The 20695-nt window shown below is 36.7% G+C and overlaps 1 protein-coding gene and 2 long non-coding RNA genes across 6 annotated transcripts; 2 read left to right on the top strand and 1 right to left on the bottom strand.

Moving 5' to 3' along the window:
* LOC110265924 lies at positions 3345-14553 on the bottom strand. Its single transcript, XR_002352568.1, has 3 exons — positions 14456-14553; positions 6548-6558; positions 3345-3357 (listed from the first exon to the last, which is right to left on the bottom strand). It is a non-coding gene; the product is annotated as an uncharacterized LOC110265924 (long non-coding RNA).
* Positions 14594-18618, top strand: LOC107614337 (zinc finger BED domain-containing protein DAYSLEEPER-like). Of its 4 annotated transcripts, none has more exons than XM_021109501.1 (4): positions 14964-15060; positions 15146-15177; positions 17105-17641; positions 18448-18618. In XM_021109501.1, the coding sequence occupies exons 1-4, from the start codon at positions 14979-14981 to the stop codon at positions 18454-18456; spliced, it is 660 nt and encodes a 219-aa protein (XP_020965160.1). In that variant the 5' UTR covers positions 14964-14978; the 3' UTR covers positions 18457-18618. The 4 variants fall into 4 exon arrangements, with proteins under 4 accessions (XP_020965162.1, XP_020965160.1, XP_020965161.1 ...); XM_021109502.1 differs by lacking the exon at positions 18448-18618 and adding an exon at positions 18359-18376; XM_016316549.2 differs by lacking the exon at positions 18448-18618 and having other exon boundaries at positions 17105-17764.
* LOC110265923 lies at positions 19163-19554 on the top strand. The gene is made up of 2 exons (XR_002352567.1): positions 19163-19287; positions 19372-19554. It is a non-coding gene; the product is annotated as an uncharacterized LOC110265923 (long non-coding RNA).

Genomic DNA, 20695 nt, shown 5'->3' with positions numbered 1-20695 from the left:
AACATCCACTCTAAGCTTACTAAGCTTTTGAGGAGGAAAGAAATTGGCTAAGAAAGCTGTGACCAGCTTATCCCAAGAGTTCAGGCAATCTTTAGGTTGAGAGTCCAACCATACTCTAGCTCTGTCTCTTACAGCAAACGGGAAAAGCATAAGCCTGTAGACCTCGGGATCAACCCCATTGGTCTTAACAGTATCACAGATCTGTAAGAACTCAGTTAAGAACTAAAAAGGATCTTCAGATGGAAGTCCATGAAACTTGCAGTTCTGTTGCATCAGAGACACTAATTGAGGTTTAAGCTCAAAATTGTTTGCTCCAATGACAGGGATTGAGATGCTTCTTCCATGTAAATTGGAATTAGGTGCAGTGAAGTCACCAAGCATCCTCTTTGCATTGTTATTATTTTCGGCCATATCTTCTTCTTTTTCGAAAATTTCTGTCAGATTTTCTCCAGAGAGTTGTGCTTTAGCTTCCCTTAGCTTCCTCTTCAGAGTCCTTTCAGGTTCAGGATCAGCTTTAACAAGAATGTTCTTGTCCTTGTTTCTGCTCATATAAAAAAGAAGAGAACAGAAAATAATAGGGATCCTCTTTGTCACAGTAGAGAGGTTCCTTTATGTGAGTAGAAGAAGAGAAGAATATTAATTAAATTAAAATTAAAATTAAAAACAATTAGTTAATTAAAAAGGAATTTTGAAAAAGAGGGAAGGGATTTTCGAAAATTGGAGAGAGAGAGTTAGTTAGGTAGTTTTGAAAAAGATATGATTGAAACAAAAAGATATGATTGATTAAAAGAGATTTGAAATTTGTTTTTGAAAAAGATATGATTGAAATTGAAAAAGATATGATTGAAATAAAAAGATAAGATTCATGGAAAAAGATTTGAAAATCAATTTTAAAAAGATAAGAAGTTAGAAAAGATTTTGAAATTGATTTTGAAAAAGATGTGATTGAAACTTATTTTGAAAAAGATTTGAAAAAGAAATTTAAAAAGATTTGATTTTTGAAATCAAAGTTGATTACTTGACTAACAAGAAACTAAAAATATATGATTCTAGAGTTTAAAGATTAAACCTTTCTTACTAGGCAAGTAACAACTTAAAATTTTTGAATCAATCACATTAATTGTTAGTGAGATTTTCGAAAATATGAAACAAAAATAAGAAAAAGATTTTGAAAATAATTTTTGAAATTTTCGAAAATCATAAAAGAAAAATGAAAAAGATTTGATTTTTGAAAAAGATTTGAAAAAGATAGAATTTTTAAATTGAAAATTTGATTTGACTTATAAGAAATAATTGGATTTTAAAAGGTTTTGAAAAAGTCAATCCAAATTTTCGAAATTTATGAGTGTAATAAGGGAAAGATATTTTTTTTATTTTTAAATTTTTAATGATGAAAGAGAAAAACAATAAAAAGACTCAATGCATGAAAATTTTGGATCAAAACATGTGATGCATGCAAGAACACTATGAATGTCAAGATGAACACCAAGAACACTTTGAATGTCAAGATGAACACCAAGAACTTATTTTTTGAAAAATTTTCAAGAAAAGAAAACATGCAAGACACCAAACTTAAAAATTTTTATTCTTTAGACATTAACAAATTGAAAATGCATATGAAAAACAAGAAAAGACACAAAATAAGAAAATATGAAGATCAAACAAGAAGACTGGCCAAGAACAACTTGAAGATCATGAAGAATGCAATGCATGAAATTTTCGAAAATAATTTTTAGGAAGTTAAAAAGATACAATTGACACCAAACTTAAAAGTTGACTCTAGACTCAAACAAGAAACACAAAAATTATTTTTGATTTTATGATTTTATAAATTTTTTTGTAATTTTCGAAAATTAATTGGGAAAAACAAAAAAGAAGAAAAAAAAATTTTTTTTTGAATTTTTCGAAAATAAGAAATAAAAAGCTTAAAATTAAAATAAAATTACCTAATCTGAGCAACAAGATGAACCGTCAGTTGTCCAAACTCGAACAATCCCCGGCAACGGCGCCAAAAACTTGGTGCGCAGAAATCGTGACGGTTCCATTCCTTGGTAACGGCGCTGAAAACTTTATACGCACATTCATAATCTTAATTCTTTGTCACAACTTCGCACAACTAACCAGCAAGTGCACTGGGTCGTCCAAGTAACAAACCTTACGTGAGTAAGAGTCGATCCCATGGAGATTGTCGGCTTGAAGCAAGCTATGGTCACCTTGTAAATCTCAGTCTGGCGGATTCAAATGGATTTAGAGTTTTAATAATTAAAAGATAAATAAAACATAAACTAGGATAGAGATACTTATGTAATTCATTGGTGAGAATTTTAGATAAGCGTATAGAGATGCTTTCGTTCCTCTAAACCTCTGCTTTCCTGCTGTCTTCATCCAACCATTCCTACTCCTTTCCATGGCAAGCTTTATGTAGGGCATCACTGTTGTCAATGGCTACATCCCATCCTCTCTGTGAAAATGGTCTAATGCACTGTCACTGCATGGCTAATCATCTGGCGGTTCTCGATCATACTGGAATAGGATTTACTATCCTTTTGCGTCTATCACTACGCCCAGCACTCACGAGTTTGAAGCTCGTCACAGCCATCCCTTCCCAGATCCTACTCGGAATACCACAGACAAGGTTTAGACTTTCCGGATCTCAAGAATGGCCATCCATGGGTTCTAACTTATACCACGAAGATTCTAATATCTCGGACTCGGTCCTCTGTATTAGATATCCAAGAGATACTCATTCTAGCTTGTTTACATGTAGAACGGAAGTGTTTGTTAGACACACGTTCATAGGTGAGAATGATGATGAGCGTCACATAATCATCACATTCATCATGTTCTTGGGTGCAAATGGATATCTTAGAGAAGGAATAAGCTTGAATTGAATAGAAAAATAGTAGTACTTTGTTCATGAGGAACAGCAGAGCTCCACACCTTAATATATGGAGTGTAGAAACTCTACCATTGAAAATACATAAGCGATAATGGTCCAGGCATGGCCGAATGGCCAGCCCTCACAAAAGTCTAAGATCGCATAAAACTAATAAAAAATGATCCAAAGATAGTAAAAAGTCCTATTTATACTAAACTAGTTACTAGGGTTCGCAGATTTGATTAAATGATGCAGAAATCCACTTCTAGGGCCCACTTGGTGTGTGCCTGGGCTGAGCATTGAGCTTTACACGTGTATAGGTCTTTCTTGGAGTTGAACGCCAGTTTGTAACCTGTTTCTGGCGTTTAACTCCACTTTGCAACCTGTTTCTGGCGTTTGACTCTAGAATGCAGCATGGAACTGGCGTTCAACGCAATTGAGAGTGCGCCATTTGGAGTTCTGTTGCTCCAAAAAATCCACTTTGAGTGCAGGGAGGTCAAAATCCAACAGCATCTGCAGTCCTTCTTCAACCTCTAAATATGATTTTTGCTCAAGTCCCTCAATTTCAGCCAGAAAATACCTGAAATCACAGAAAAATACACAAACTCATAGTAAAGTCCAGAAATGTTATTTTTATTCAAAAACTAATAAAAATATACTAAAAACTAACTAAATCATACTAAAAACTATGCAAAAACAATGCCAAAAAGCATATAAATTATCCGCTTATCAACTTTCCACCTTCCAGACTATCTTTCTCATCCCTATAAAAGCCACTCACTTTTCCACCTTTCTTCACACTTCAAAAACCCAACTTCACACCCGAAGGCAACTGCACTTTCCCTTCTTCTTTTTTTTCTTTATCATTACTAGTCTCTTTTACTTGATTAGGGATAATCAAGTCATAAGTTTGGTGTTGGAGCAAACCCTTGTTTTGCTCTCCTTCTTTGTTCCTTTCCTCAAGCTTTCAAACCCTCTTTTCTCACTCCAATGGCACCACCAAGAGCTTCCTCATGAAAGAAAAGAAAGAATAAAGAAACTACTTTTGGGTCCTCAAACTTCAATGAATACAAGTTCCTCTCAGCATTCAACCAAAACTAATTTTATAGTTGGGTGAGTGAGAGGTAAATCATTCCGGAAGTGGGATTCCAACTTGGAAGGAATGAACATCCAGAGATTAATAGAGAGATCAACAACAGAGGATGGGCCATCTTGTGCAACCCACCAAAGAAGGTGGTGGAGAGTTTGGTGAGGGAATTTTATGCCAATGCTGTGCCACAGCCTGGGCATCCTTTCGACTCTCTGAGCTATGTGAGGGGAAAACAATTGACTATAGCCCCGCTAGCATAGATAGGATGTTGATGGTGAAGCAAACAAACTCCACCCGAAGCTACGAAGAAAGGGTGAAGCAACAAGACCCTGGTTTTGAGGAGATCCTGAATGAAATATGTGTGCTAAATGTACAGTGGATTAACGACAAAGATAGAAGGCCTAACGAGCTGAGGAGAAGAGATTTGAGCCCCCAAGCTAGAGGGTGGCTAGACTTTGTAAGAAGGTCTCTCAACCCCATATCCAACACTTCAGAGGTAACATTGGAGAGAGCTGTACTCATATATAGCATAATGAGGGGAAAAAATGTTAATGTTGGGGAAATGATAGCCAACAACATACATAGGGTGCTGAAAAGCACCAAGGATAGCACTAGGCTTGTATTTCCCAGCATTATCCAAAGGTTGTGTGATGAGGCTGGGGTGGAGAAGATTATTGATGAAATTTTGGTGGACCAAGAGAAGCCTATAACTGCTAAAAAGATGGCCAAAGTAGTGGCTGTCAACCCACTCCAGAGATCAAGGGAGCACAAAGCTCATGCTCATGAACCACAAAGGCCACCACAACAAGAAGGAGAAGCTGAAGATCAACCATAATACCTACCACTTCCACCACCACCATATCCACAATTTCCTTAAGGGTTCAACTGGGAGCAAATGCAAGGAGACATCCACCAAATAAAGGGAGATATACACCATTTGAGAGAAGATGTCAACCAACTGAAGGAACAACAACAACACTAGAACTGATGAGCGGATAATTTATACCCTTTCTGGCATTATTTTTAATAGTTTTTAGTATGTTTTAGTTACTTTTTATTATATTTTTATTAGTTTTTATGCAAAAATCACATTTATGGACTTTACTATGAGTTTGTGTGTTTTTCTATAATTTTGGGTATTTTCTGGCTGAAATTGAGGGACCTGAGCAAAAATCTGATTCAGAGGCTGAGAAAGGACTACACATGCTGTTGGATTCTGACCCTCCTGCACTCGAAGTGGATTTTCTGGAGCTACAGAAGCCCAATTGGCACACTCTCAATTGCGTTGGAAATTAGACATCTTGAACTTTCCAGAAATATATAATAATCCATACTTTGCCTGATATTTGATGGCCCAAACTGGCGTTCAAACGCCCAGCAGAGACTCTTTTCTGGCGTAAAATGCTAGAACTGGAGTTAAACTCTAGAAATGGCCTATGCATGTGTAAAGCTCAATGCTCAGCCCAAGCACACACCAAGTGGGCCCCAGAAGTGGATTTCTGCATTATATGTACTTAGTTACTTATTTTCTGTAATCCTTAGTAACTAAGTTAGTATAAATAGCACTTTCTACAATTGTATTCAGATGGTTGGAACCTTCTTTTCACTTTTTTATGTTCACAATTGGGAGGCTGGCCATTCGGCCATGCCTAGACCTTTTTCTCTTATGTATTTTCTACGGTGGAGTTTCTACACCTCATAGATTAAGGTACGGAGCTCTGCTGTTCTTAATGAATTAATGCAAGTACTATTGTTTCTCTTTCAATTCACGCCTACTTCTTCTCCAAGATATACTCTCGTACATAATTCAGTTAAGTCAGAATGAAGGGGTGACCCGTGACAATCACCCACTATCTTTGTTACTCGCTTAGCCAAGATCCGCGTGCCTGACAACCACAAGCGGTCTATATGATGTTCAACGTAGTCATTGGACGACAGCCGGAGTATATTTTCTTGGGTTTCTAATCCACGGATCAAGTCCATGAGGTTAGGATCTTCGTGGTATACGCTAGAACCAATTGGCAGCATTCCTGAGATCCGAAAAGTCTAAACCTTTTCTGTGGTATTCCGAGTAGGATCTGGGAAGGGATGACTGTGACAAGCTTCAAACATGCGAATGTTGGGCGCAGTGACAGTGTGCAAAAGGATAGAGAGATCCTATTCCGATGCTAGTGAGAACTAACAGATGATTAGCCGTGCAATAGCTGTACTTGGTAATTTTTTATCCGAGACGAGAAATTCGACAGTTGATTAGCCGTGTAGAGGCCGTACCTGGTATTTTTCATCCGAGAGGATCCTACAGCTTGCCATGGAAGGGAGCACGCATGATTGGATGAAGACAATAGGAAAGCAGAGGTTTAGAAGCAACAAAGCATCTCCAAACGCTTATCTGAAATTCCCACCAATGAATTACATAAGTATCTTTATTTTATTTTATGTTTTAATTATCTTTTAATTATCAAAACCCCATAACCATTTGAATCTGCCTGACTAAGATTTACAAGTTGACCATAGCTTGCTTCAAGCCGACAATCTCCATGGGATCGACCTTTACTCGCGTTAGGTTTTATTACTTGGACGACCCAGTGCACTTGCTGGTTAGTTGTACCGGAGTTGTGAAAAGTGTGATCATAATTCCGTGCACTAGAGACCAAGTGCAGGAGAGCATACAACAACTCCAAGGAAGCATGGAGTACATGAAGGAGCAACAAGGCCAATTCAACTGGGGAGAAATGAAAAACAGCCTCAACACAATCATAGAGCAACAACAATTCCAACAAGGGAATCTTGCTAAATTTAGAGCCCTTTTTGAGGTCAGAACTATAGCAGGAAGGCAATATGACTGCTACGCACAAGCAAAATTGACCCACTTATGTAATGCAGTAGCCGATATGAACCCCAAGTATCCAACATACATGCAAAAGATGGAGGAACTCAGTGCAAGGCAGGAGGAAATTGCGTACAAACACAAAAAAAAAGTGAAAGGAATTACATAGGAAGGCTATGATTTTGGAAACCCAATAACACCAAAGCACAGAAAGGATCATCTAAAAGAAAAAAGGATGGTGATGACTCCTCCTCCAAGAAGAAAGACAAAGGAAAAAGGCCAATGAATTGAAGCTACTCCAAGAATCAAAGGTTGTTGAGTCCCATGGTTAAAAAGTTTAAAATTCTGAATTTCTATTAGTATTTTGTTATTAGCTTGCATCAGTTGCTGTTTAGTCTATTATGTTTTGAAGTATTTTATGAGTCCTTTATGCTTTTATCTGAAGAAAGAAAATGTTGTTTGAGTCCCATGAACATCAAATAAAAAGTAGTTTGTTTCCATGTGAGTCAATGGTGAGTTGTTACAAAAACAAGAGCAAAGAGACTAAGACCAAGTAAGAAAATTTAGGACTAAGAGATAAGGAACTAAGTATAGAACCTTGAATGAATTTGAAAAAAAATAAGTCATAATGAACAATTAGACTTAGAAGATATGACAAGTAGATGCTAAGGATGACCTTTGAACATCCATAGAACCAAGAAGTAGTAAGCAAAAAGACACAAGGCTCTGAGCATCAACTACTGGGATAAAAGAAAGAAATAAATAGCTCAAAAGATCCAAAGATCCTAGTAGATGCTTGTGGTGAAGATGTGTCAATAAGAGATACCTGTGCAAGTAAATTCTTAGGGGTGTTTCAACACTTAGTACCCTAAAACCAACTAGTTTGGGAGTGCTAATTGAAAGCCTAACCTAAAGGGTCGTCTTGAGACAAAACACTTAGAGTCGTGGTCAATTGAAAAGAGAAGTGAAAAGAAAAAGGAACAATTCTTGCTACTTCAAGGTGACAATCAATAGAAAAAGCTCCTAAGGCAAATACTTGAAAGAATCCTCAAGAGTCTAGGAATTCTTTGTGATATGAAAACAATAACATTCATACATGAGTTAAAACCTAGCCTATGTTCTTGGTAATGAATGCATTTCTTTAAGGTCAAGTCTCAATCCACTTAAGAATAACTCACATTGATTTACTTGAGGAAAAGCAATGCTTAAGTTTGGTATTGTGATAACTTGCATCATCTTCCTCTTTTTCTTATCTAAAAGGACCATAAAAAGAACATAATCTCATTAAATCAATGTAATTTCTTGAACCAAATGATAAATATTATGTACATTGCTTTGAAATGGGTTTGTGTTGAATTTTAGGTGAAAGAGCAATAAAAAGGGAAAGGAAACAATAAAAAGAGATGGGCGTGTGAAGCTGGGCGTGCCACTTGGAACAAACGCCATGAAATTATATGGGCATGGCACGCCAGCACCAGGGCGTGACACACCAGTTGTATTTTCAAGAGAAGAGTTCTTGAAGCTTTAACAAGGGTCTGGCACGCCAGGAGCCAGGCGTGGCATGCCAGTTACAATTTCCAGAGAGCAAGATTGAAGGCCACAAAGGGGGCGTGGCACGCCAACCCCAACATACACCATGGGCGTGCCACTTGAACTTGTGGGCGTGGCATGCCAGTTCACTAATTCAGAAGGAGACACACACTGGGCGTGCCGCTTGGTATCGAATGTAAGAACTGCAATTAATCAACTGGTTAATTAAGTGATTATATTGCCCCAAATTAGATTCCAAAAAGTTAGAGTGAGAATTTGAGGATTTAAAGGTGATTTTAGGACTCAGTGGGTCTTTCTGAGTTAGAAAATGTGTTTCCTGCGAAGAACTGTGAAAAACCACGAACCGGCAGTTGAACCGGTTGAACCGGTTCAAGTCTGCCCGGTGCTGCGCGAGAAAAAGTTGAGACAGTCAAAAACCTTAGAAAAATATTAGAAATAAAAAACCGGGCATTAATTTTACAAGTTCGGCCTGAAGTTAGGCCAAACGGGCTAAAAACGCTAACAGATTGAACCGGGTCCAAGTTGGGCCCAAGTCCAACATATATAAAGGTTCATTTAATGAACCCTAGCCTCCATAAAGACTCACACTTCAGATTTGAGAGAGGGAGGAGAGGAAGAAGAAAACCCTAACCACCTCCATCTTCCGAATATCATATCTTGAGTTCTAGAGCTCCGATTTGCGTGCCGTCAGCGGCTACACATTCCTTGCGATGAGTTCTACGAAACCCACCCAAGAAACTCTAGAGGTAAGCTTGAAATCCTTCCAGTTCTGCTCTCCAAAATTTCAGGTTTTGTTAGGATTTGGGTTAAATGGGTTTTGTGATTTTGGATGTTTAGGTTTTGCTTTAATCCTTGCTTAGCCTTGGATCTTGGCCATCAAATCTGTTGGGAGAGGTAAGATATACTAAACCCTTGTGAAATTTGATTTATGTTGAGTCCTAGGTTGATTTTGTGGTGATTTATATGTATAGCTTGATTATTGTGAGTTTGGAGCTTGTTGGTGCTTGTTGGAACTACTTTGATGGTTGGATTTTGGTTGAAAACTCATTTGGTTCATATTGGGAATCGGCCAAGCTATGGTTTCGGTTTCCTCTATGTAGTATATAATATTCATGGACACTTAGGCTAGTGACTGTTAAACCATTATTTTATGATTTATATTGTGTTTAATTGAGTGGTTTTATCAAGTCTTTACCCACTTATTCATATGATTAGCATGATATTATAATTCCTTCCCAAAATTGTTCCATGGTTGAAAACTTGCTTCCTAGAGATCTTTTAATTATGTATTTTAATTCTCCTTTATACCATTCGATGCCGTGATCCGTGTGTTAAGTATTTCAGGCTTCATAGGGCAGGAATGGCTTAGATAATGGAGAGGAAACTTGCAAAAATGGAAGGAACAGAAGAAACTAAGGAGATGATCAGCGAACACTGATGCGAGCGCGTGCCTCACGCGAACGCGCGGAATGAAGAAAATCGCAGCGACGCGAGCGCGTGCCTGACGCGAACGCGTGGATTAGAGTCTGCACAAATGACACGAACGCATGGACGACGCGAACGCGTGACAAGGAAAATAGTTGAATGACACGAACGCATGGATGACGCGTACGCGTGACCTGCGCGATCTGCAGAAATAACAAAATACCTGGGGACAATTTCGGGCTGCGTTTTAACCCAGTTTTTGGTCCAGAAACACAGATTAAAGCCAGGGAACATGAAGAGACTCAAGACGCATCCATACACATTGAGATATATTCACATACATTGATATTAGGATTACTTTTAGTTTGAGATCTGAATCTAGATTCGCTTTACATTGATAGTTTATGCTTTTGCTTTCGATTTTGGATGTTGAAGAGTCATCACCTCCGTTGAAGTTACTACTTTAGTTTGTTTCCTTATTCCTTTACTCTTTTCAGTTGATCATTGACCCTATTCAGATAAGTAAGTTGCATTTTGAATTTATTAATATATAGAGTTACTTTTGCTTTTAATTAATTTTAAATCTCTATTTTATTTCATTTTTTAATTATGTCTTCTTATATTTTTATGAGTATTCAATCCGTGTCAATGGAGTAGTTTTTCTACTTGACATGGGGGTTGATTAAGAGGAGACACTTGAGTTGAAATGCTCAAGTGCTTAGTTAAATTGGACGTTGTTGGCTAATTCTGTATCTACTAACGCTAGACCTTCCCAAGGGAGAGGACTAGGATTTGCGGATAAGAGTTAGCTCAATCACTTGACTTTCCTTTATTTAGTAAGGGTTAACTAAGTAAAAACAACAACCTCTTTACACTACACTTGAGAAGATTCCAACAAGGATAGAACTTTCAATTAATCAATTCCCCACTCAAGGATTTTTATTTAGAATATCAATAATTATTCTTATTTTATTTTTATTGCTTTAATTTATAATTATTTTAATTACTCATTATCAAAACTCAAACTTTCTGGAAATTTTCTGAGTAATAAATTAGCGCTCTTTCCTGCAACTCGTTGGGAGATGACCTGGGACTTATACTCCCAGTATTTTTAATTCTAATTTTTGTGACAACCCTTTTTAAATTGGTGAGGCAGATTTTAGCTGGTTAAGGGCTATACTTGCAACGCTGTTCTCTTATTAAAATTTTCTTAATTAGTCTAACTTCTGCCACGCATCAGTTTTTGGCGCCGTTGCCGGGGAGTTGCAATAGTGTACTAGATTATTAATTAGTGTACATATTTTTATTTATTTGCCTATTTTATTTTTATTTTGTTACCATGAGCTATATGTCTTTCTCATTGAATGACGCGTTCACTGCCTGATCCGAGCTTAGCCGCTTTTGATCCTGAAATTGAAAGAACTCTTTCACGTATTAGGCGAGCTTGACGTCGGTTAGCCTCTGAGGGTGGTGAAGTGATAGTTATCAATTCACCAGTCTCATCTGAGGGCAAATCTGAACCGCCATCAGAGAGCGAAACAAGCTCCTTTACTACTGATTCAGTTGATTCTCGTGCAGATAGAATGGCAGAACCTAGGAGGATTACTCTCTAGGAAGCTGGAGCCCCAGATTTTACACTGCAGCCTTATCAAGTGCATCATCCAACTCTGTCTGTAGGTTTTGACCTAAAAACTGCACTAATAAACTTGATGCCCAAGTTTCATGGCTTACCTGCTCAGGAGCCTATCAAGCACCTAAGGGATTTTCAGACAACCTGTTCTACTGTTAGGCGTAATGGTGTAGATGAAACTTCTATTTTGTTAACCGCCTTCCCATTTTCTCTTGGGGGAAAGGTGAGGGAGTGGTACTACTCGGTTTTCAAAATTTGTTGATATTGATTAGAATTAAAGATCTTTGAAAACCCTTCAAAACGGTATAAAGTTTGTTAAATTTGAAATTTTGTAAAGGAAGTTATGATCATTCAAAGTTGGTGTTGAAAATCTGAAAATTTTGCAAAGTTACAGAATTCTGAGTTTTCTGATATGTGCGGATGCACAGCCTTGTGTGCACGCACACCTTGCGAGAATTTTGACTTGTGCGGGAGCACACACACCTGTGCGCACGCATAGGAAGGGAAGTGCGTGCTGGTGGCAGCGCCAGCACAGCTTGTGCGCGCGCATATCTAAGGAAACATTCCAACCTGTGCTGACGCACAGGCTTGTGCGGACGCACACGTCGGGGAGAATTGTCTGTTGAAGGCGCTGACATAGGTTGTGCGAGCGCACAGACCCTTTGTATTTTGGTACCTGTGCGTACGCACACTTTTAAAAATTTCCTGGGCGTGCGTACGCACACCCCTGTGCGGACGCACATGCATTGTCTTTCAAATTTTGCTTTGTTTTCAACTATTCTACCTTCCCAACAAGGTTGTAAGCTTCTGTAACACCTTTTTAAGACTTTTGGGCCTTGTTTTGAGTATTGAAACATGGGATATAACCTAAGGGTCCTCGTAGATGATTATATGATAAATTAGAAAATGGAAGTTTAGGTTTCTGGTGTACTGAGAATGGGTTGGGTGGAGATTACAGAAGAATTGGTATATAAGATGAGAATTGAGGGACTATGCGTTCCGAATGGAAATCATGAATTGAGGACGGTTGAGATGAGTCGAGGACTTGAAGAGAAATGATGATATTGATGAATATATATGAATTGATAACTAAAAGTGATTTGAGATGAGGAATGGTAACGTCTGGTGATGATGTGATGATGAGGAAATGATTGGATTATATCAGAGTGTGCGGAGCCTATACCTCCGACGTGGCAGATACTTCTGCCGCATGATTTGTTGGATGTTGAGAGTGTGCAGGGCCTATATCCCAGGTGTAGCAGATTGTTCTGCTGCATGATTTGTTGTGGTTGGTTACTTCTCTGCTGCAGGAAGTGTGCGGGGCCTATATCCCCGGCGTAATAGACTACCTATTACATGAGTGTGCAGGGCATTATATCTCTGGTGTAGCAGAAGAGCTGCTGCATGAGTGTGCAGGGCACTATATCCCTGGCGTGGCAGAAAAGGCTACATCCGGGAGGATGTGTCGGGTTGGCAATTACAGACCGACAAGTGATATCATGAGCCAATAGGATAGACATTCATCATATGCATCTCTTATGTGCTTGTTTTCTTGATTACTTGAGTTTTCCTAAGTGTATAATATACTTACTTGCTTCTTGAATTACTTGTTATATATTTGAATATTACCTGTATTTTACTTGCTTGTATTATCTGTGTTTGTATGGACTTTGAGGAGGTTAGGTAGGTAGGGATGATGGGATCGCATGGAGGGTAGGATGGCAAAGGCTGTGGGACAGTGGTGAATAATTTAGTTAGTAATCCCCTAAGATAGTTTCCCTCTATATGCTATTAAGGTTTTAAGTCAAGATAAGATTTATGTGTATATGCTTTATGTTATTAGTATGCTTTAAGATGAAACATTGTGATAGATATGGAGCTTAGGATTGCCTTCAACGTCCCGGGGTCTTATATCCTACATCACTGGGCACTGTTACCATATTGAGAACCTCCGGTTCTCATACCATATCTTTGTTGTGTTTTTCAGATGCAGGTCACAACCCACCTCGGTGAGTTGTTTTGGATGGTGACAGAAGCGAAGGATCTTAGATTCTTTTGGAGTCTTTTTGGTTTATCTTGTTTATACATCTCTCTTTTGTATTTTGTTTGGCCTAGAGGCTTGTATTTGAGAGAACAAACTTGTATAAGCTATTTTTACTGTCTGGTTTCATACGTAGTCTGTATATGGCTAGTTGGCTTAAGCTCCGCGAGTCGTGGATAGCGTCTTATGATATTATACTATTATACTATGATGTTTGGTTATTCTATACCTGTTTCTTATGCCTAAAGTTAGTAGTTTTGTTAGTATGTTGTGCACTTTTGAAATCCTGTTTTGAGCTGTATACCTTCATCGGGCTTCTAGCTATTACAAATTCCTTCTATATATCTTATGTATAAGCTTATAACTATCGTAACCTTTGATTAACCTTTTCTTTACGACGCGGGGTAAGGCTTAGGGTAATTAGGGTATTACATCGAAGGCGTGGCACGCTGGCTTGAAAGAGTCACACCAACATAGGCGTGCCACTTGAACACCAAGGTGTGGCACGCCAGTACAAGTTTCCAGAGGAGGAGGTGAAAGTCCAAACACTTGGGCGTGCCACTTGGTATCGAAGGCGTGGCACGCCAGCTATCATCATTGACTTGGGCGTGCCACTTGAGTCTCAGACGTGGCACGCCAGCTATAATCTTTGACTTAGGCGTGCCACATGATGTCGAAGGCATCGCACGCCAGTTTCAGCAACCAAAGAAGAAGAAGACTGGGCGTGCCACTTGAATGCTGGGCGTGGCACGCCACCTGCTGGGCGTGGCTAGGGGTGGGCAAAAAAATCCAAAATTTGGATTTTAAACCAAATCCAAACCAAACCATTAAAAATACCAGTTTTAAACCAAAAAAATCCAAACCAAACCAAATTTATTTTATAATTTGGTTTTAAATCCAATCCATCTAAGTGGTTTTAAATCCGGATCCAGATCCAGATCCAGATTAAAATCCAAATCTCAAAAAACCCTAATTCTTCATTTCTAATTTGATGAACCAGTTTTAACTCGAACGAATCACGAATCCTTTTCTCCTTCGCCCGCAGCCAGCACCGCCGCACCGGAGCAGGCAACTGGCACTACAGTTTTGTAGCTGCCACCACCACCATAAGCGCGTCGCGTCACTGCTCTGTTCCGCCATCCGCGGTTCCGCCGTCTGCCTTTTCTCGCCGTGACCCAACTCTGTTCTTCTCCATTCTCTGGGTACCCTCAAGGCGCCGTCTGCCTTTTCTCGCCGTGACCCAGCTCTGTTCTTCTCCGTTCTCTGGGTACCCTCAAGGTTAGATAGGTTTACCATTAAGTAATTAATTTGGTAGATTGAAATGTTGTGAAGCAACAGAGAAGAACCACAGAGTGAATCTATCATCTGAGAAAAGGAATTGAGTGGTAGATAGGGATTTACTACATTTGTGATTATATAGTTGAAATTGCCAAAGGTGCTTCCATGTTCTTTTCTGTTCTGTTCCATTCCATCAATTTGAAAAACTGAACAAGGTTTGATTGCTTATGCTGTTATGCATATCAAGTGTTTGTGTTAATGCCATTTTTATTTTGGGGTTTTTTTTGCAGCAAAGTTGTGTGGTTATCCTTTGGTCAAGTGTTGACGGTGATTTCTCAGAAGTAGAAGGCTATCTTGAGGGAAGTTTATAAGAAAAAGAAGTACACGTCAAGCTCTTGATCTCCAACCTAAGAAGTAAGAAGACCAGAGCCATTCGCAGAGGCTCACCAAGCACCAGGTATTTGCCTTGCCTTGTGTTTAAATTTTTTAATTAGCTTTGAATTTTGTTCCTATTCATTCATCATGCTACTCTGTTGTTGAGACATTGCACCAGGTTTTTAGTTCTAGCATACTGTTAAAGCATACGATATTTCACTTTGCTAATGGTTTATTGCTGAGGATACAACACATCAAAGTTCATTGTTTGTTTACTGGGGAAGGGATGCAAGTATGATTTTATTAGGGAATAGTTTATAGTTGATAGTTGATTTTTAGAAATTCTTCATTATTTGCAATTCTTCATCTCAAAATTTGGGGAAGAAAATACGTATCTAGTTAGTAAATGAATGGTAATCAAATACTCATAGAAATTCTCCAAAATAAATAAATAAATAGATCGAACAAGCATAAAAATCTCTGTGCTCTTGAAATGTTGCTTTGTTCTCACAGTTGTAAAGGGTGTTCGCGGATCGTATCTATTTTTTCTCTCCTTTTCAATTTAAAAAGAAACAAAAGGACACCTAGTTGTACCTATTACGAAAAGAATGGATGATTTTTTCATGCCAACCAAAGTTGTATAATTTAATAATTTTCAACTAAAATCAGGTTAACTTTTAGCTAACTAGTTTTGGTTACGGCCAATACATGTGTGAACTTCATTCTTTACTAGAACGGCAGGCAGTGAGATTAGAAGAAAAAAAAGATAATGATTATATGATTATTGTGCAATATTTTATTTTAACTGGTAATTAAACACATGTTCAAGCATAGAATCTTTCCCAAAAGCAGGATATTGTGTGCCGACAACTTTGTTTAGAAAGCCAGAGGCTTCTGATTTTCGACAAACAAAACTGTAATTATTTTATTTATTTCGTATATATTCAGATCTTTCTGCGTAAAGTAAACCAATATATGAAATTCATCAACTAACTCTGGGACAGGACTTTTCGCTTTTCTCACAGGTTTTTGGGAAACAATCCAAAATATATCTTTCTATGGACTCTTCCATTCTTCTTTATTTTATGGATAGTTAAGTTTTAGACTACTAGAAGACTAGATAGCTTGCCAAACACTCAGATGACAAATATATACTACTCATTTCATCTCAAAATATTTTTTTCCAAAAGCTTTATTTGAAATTTAATTTCTAAATGTTTGTAAATTTTTAATATCAACAGAATATTAATTTGCATTTTCACAGAGGAAAAATGAATCATGTGCTGGATTTGTGCTTGATTATGTTGTGGCGAATGTTTAATTGATCTTCTGAATATGTGATTTTATATTGTGATGATTGAATGCTAATCAAACACTTGGGGCTGAGATTAAGCTTAAGGATAATTGAGAATCAATAAAATACACCAAGCTATGTAGTTTAAGAAGTCTAAGAAGTCTATTTGGTTGCATAAAAAACTCTAAGAACTTTGTAGTTTAAGCTGTCTCGAATTTAGTTGCCTAAGTTTCCTAGTTTGTAGACTGTATAATTCTTGATTCACATTTGGCTGAACTTCCTAAAATAGTAAAAATGGATGGTTGGTTTTATTATTTATTGGTTTTTATATGAATCTTAGTTTTATTTCATGTTATTGTTGTTTAGGGAAGTTCTGAACCTATGTTTAATTGCATGATTAGATTAGATATACTAGGCTGCATATCCCTAAAGAAATTTATGAGTTATAAATCGCTTCCCCTTTTGAAAAATGGTGCCTTGTGCAGAAAGAAACTGAATTCTGATTCTGCAGCAGTAGATTCTTGAGTACATAACTCCCAATTTATATGAATTTTTTATTTAAACACTGCTGCTGTCTTGCGAGATATATGAGCATGCATTAGTTTATGAATCATGTTGAAGTTTTATTGGCTGCTATTTCATTGGATTAGTTTGTGTTAATTTTAGCATGTTTGGCACCAAATTTTGAGTTATGTACACCTTGCTTTATATGCAGAGCAAGATGACTGAAAACAGTAATATTGAAGCAGCAGGGATGTCTGCTAGCACTCAACCATCTTCTCCACCGTCAGGTGTTCGTAAGAATCGGTCAGCTGTCTGGGATCATTTTGATGTGGAGAATGCTACCGAGAAGAAGGCTAAATGCAAATATTGTGGTAGCTTAATACAATATAGGAATGGAACCAGCTCAATGGGTGGTCATTTGAGAAGATGCAAGCAAAATCCTAATAATGATTCGAACAAAAGAAGAAAAACAATGACCACACCGACTATAGATGAGCGTGGTGTTTTAAATTCACCCAGTGCTTCCAAATTTGACCAAGAGGAGGCTCGAAGGGCACTTGTGGAAATGTTTATTGGGGAAGAGCTACCATTTCGCTTCATTGAAAGCCCGAAATTCCAAAAATTTGTGCATGCCCTACAAGCAAGATTCAAAGTTCCTTCACGGACTACATTAGCACGTGACATTGGAGCTCTTTATGCTGAAGAGAAGATGAAGTTGCAAGATTTTCTTTCGGCAAATTATGGTAGAGTATGTCTAACCACTGACACTTGGACTTTAATTCAAAATTTTACTTATATGAGTTTGACAGCACACTTTGTTGATTTGGATTGGAAATTACATAAAAAAAATACTTAATTTTTGTCAAGTGACAAGTCATTCAGGAGAGGTTATAAGAGCAACAATTGAATCTTTTTTAAATAATTGGAATTTGAATCGGGTCTTTAGTGTGACAGTTGATAATGCCTCGCCTAATGATGTTGCAATTAAATATCTGAAGCAGCGATTGAATTCTTGGAATAGCATTATTTTGAATAGTGAATTTATTCATATGAGGTGTTGTGCACATATTATAAACTTAATTGTAAAAGAGGGATTAAAAGAGATTGATGAATCAGTCTTGAGGATTCGCAGTGCAGTAAAGTATGTTAGATCTTCTCCATCTAGAGCTAGTAGGTTTCAAAAGTGTGTTGAACTAGAAAAAATCCAATATAAAGGCTTGCCTTGCATGGATATTGAGACTAGGTAGAACTGTACCTATCAAATGTTAGAGGTAGCTTTGAAGCATCACAAAGCATTTGAGTTGCTTGCTTTGAAAGATAATACCTATATAAGAGAGATGAATGGAGGAAAAGGGAGAGGTGTTCCTTCTGATTCAGACTGGGGGTATGCTGAGTCCATTGTACCATTTTTGCGAGTGTTCAGTGATGCCACTATACGTGTTTTTGGTACCTTATATGTTACCAGTGATATGTATATGAAGGAAGTATTTGCAACTGGACGATTTATTCGTCATTCTTGTGATTCTGTTGATTTTAGTACCATGTCAATGGCAGAAAGGATGAGGGTTAAGTATGAGAAGTATTGGAGCAATCCTGATTCGGTGAATATGTTGTTATTGATTGCTATCGTACTTAATCCAATGCAAAAGATTGAGTATGTCAATTATTTCTTGGATTACTTCTTTGGAGAAGAAAAAGGAGGCGAATTGAAGTCAAAGTTGTCCAAGTGCATAAAGTTACTTTATCAGCAATACCAAAGTTCTGAGGAAGCAAGTGAAGCTGATACGCAAGATGTTCAAGCCAACAACATTAATACCGATCTTCATGGCATGGGCTTTTTTCTGCAAGCAACCGGTCGCAGAACAAATACAAGATCTAAACTTGATAGATATTTACAAGAAGAATATGAGCCATACTCCCATAAGTTCGATATACTAAACTGGTGGAAGGTCAACTCAACCCGATTTCCAATTCTTGGAAATATGGCTCGTGAGGTATTGGCTATACCTGTTTCTACGGTAGCTTCGGAGTCTGCATTTAGTACTGGAGGAAGAGTCTTCGATCCATACCGCAGTTCCTTAACACCTAGAATGGTAGAAGCCTTAGTCTGCACAGGAGATTGGGTTAAGGAAGATCTTTTCTCTGCTTTAGATGATGATGGTGAAGTTCTTCAATAAGTTGATCAAGGTATAAAATTTGTTTCATATTTCTTCTCATTTTATTTTATTTTTGTTTTTGTTATCTTTCTATTTTAGAATTTAGGTATTAGTGACCAATTAAAAGTTGTTGAATATAGACTTGATAATTAATTTGATTCCCTTGGCAGATATATTTTCCTCTAATGATGGTGCTTGTTCTATGGCGGCATCAATTGATAATCTTGATGATGACTAGGTATGCTTAATATTCTCATTTGGTTTAATACTTTCATTCAAAGATTTGTTTTAAAATGACAAAGGTATATTTTGTTATTTGCAGATATATTTTCCTCAAAGATTGTGGTTGTTTGATGATTTTGTTGGCAACTTGGCATCTTTTGATACTTTGTGGTTGTTGTTTTAGAGAGATTTTATGGTGGTATTCTTTTGATGTCTTGAGAATGATTAAATGTTATATAGATTAGCTATTGTCATTAGATTTATAAAGAACCAAATTCTAGTTGTAATGAACTTATACACTTTAAAATGACTTTAGTATTAATTTTACTTTTAAAAAAAATTATGGTTTGAAAATTGAATTTCTAAAAACGGGTTTTAAAAGTGGATTTTTTGTTAAAATATCTGGTTTGAAAATTGAATTTTTAAAAACTAGTTTTAAAATTGGATTTTTGTTTAAAGAAACTGGTTTTAAAACTGGATTTTCAAAAATTGGTTTTAAAACTGAATTTTTAGTTAAAAAATCTGGTTTTAAAACTGGATTTTAGATTTGGATTTTTTAAAAAAACCGGATTTTAGATTTGGATTTTAAAAAAACGGATTTAAAACCGGTTTTATATGTAAAACTGGATTTAAAACTGGTTTTATATGTAAAACTGGATTTAAAACCGGTTTATAAATAAAACCGAATTTAAATTCTAAAACCGGTTTAAAATCGGTTTTTATTTTTTCAAACCGGTTTAAAATCGATTTCTCTCTTCAATCCAGTTCTAGTTTGGTTTCATGAACCATAAAATTAATTCTGAAATGGATCCAGTTTGGATTTATAAAAATTCAAACCATACCCAGCCCTAATCGTACACAATAATTTTATAATTACTTATCAGTGTTTAAATATGAAATCTTACAAATTCTTTTCATACGCCAAATTATGATAAACAACCTTTTAATATAGAAATGTTAAAGAATCTTTATCTTTTAAATTATTATTATTATATTATTTCTCTAGTATGGTATGTACTCTTAGTACATACTACAAATGTATAATCGATCTTAATAGTCTTTGCAAAGAATATGTTATATTTTAATACGATCTAATTACTAATTCTTTTTTTATTAACTCAAAATAAACTTTTAACACGTTCTACCTTTTTAAATATCACCAGCAATTTATGGAAATAGATTTGATCTAAACACCATATGTGAAGATAATATAATTGATCAGTATTTACATATGTATTTAAGTTTTGTATGGTAATGCATTCTTCATATATAGATAAATAAATTTAAAAAAAAAACAACTATTTTATCATTATATTCTAGCATATTAGTGTATTGACTGTACACATTATGTGTGAGTATAATTGATCTTAAAAAATATATTTACTTAATACCATTATAAGAACTAATATGAAAAAGAATAATGG

Source organism: Arachis ipaensis, chromosome B08, assembly GCF_000816755.2.
Source record: "Arachis ipaensis cultivar K30076 chromosome B08, Araip1.1, whole genome shotgun sequence".
Taxonomy (NCBI): Eukaryota; Viridiplantae; Streptophyta; class Magnoliopsida; order Fabales; family Fabaceae; genus Arachis; species Arachis ipaensis.
Note: the sequence above shows the minus strand (reverse complement) of the source record. Positions and strands in the feature narration are given on the sequence as shown.

What these genes read in the sequence shown, in the direction of transcription:
- LOC107614337 (XM_016316549.2), top strand. Translation starts at nt 14,979, where the DNA reads ATGCCATTTTTATTTTGGGGTTTTTTTTGCAGCAAAGTTGTGTGGTTA. An exon ending in GTTGACGGTGATTTCTCAGA is followed by an intron (nt 15,061 to 15,145) that starts AGTAGAAGGCTA and finishes AGTAAGAAGACC; the next exon opens with AGAGCCATTCGCAGAGGCTC. An exon ending in AGAGGCTCACCAAGCACCAG is followed by an intron (nt 15,178 to 17,104) that starts GTATTTGCCTTG and finishes CTTTATATGCAG; the next exon opens with AGCAAGATGACTGAAAACAG.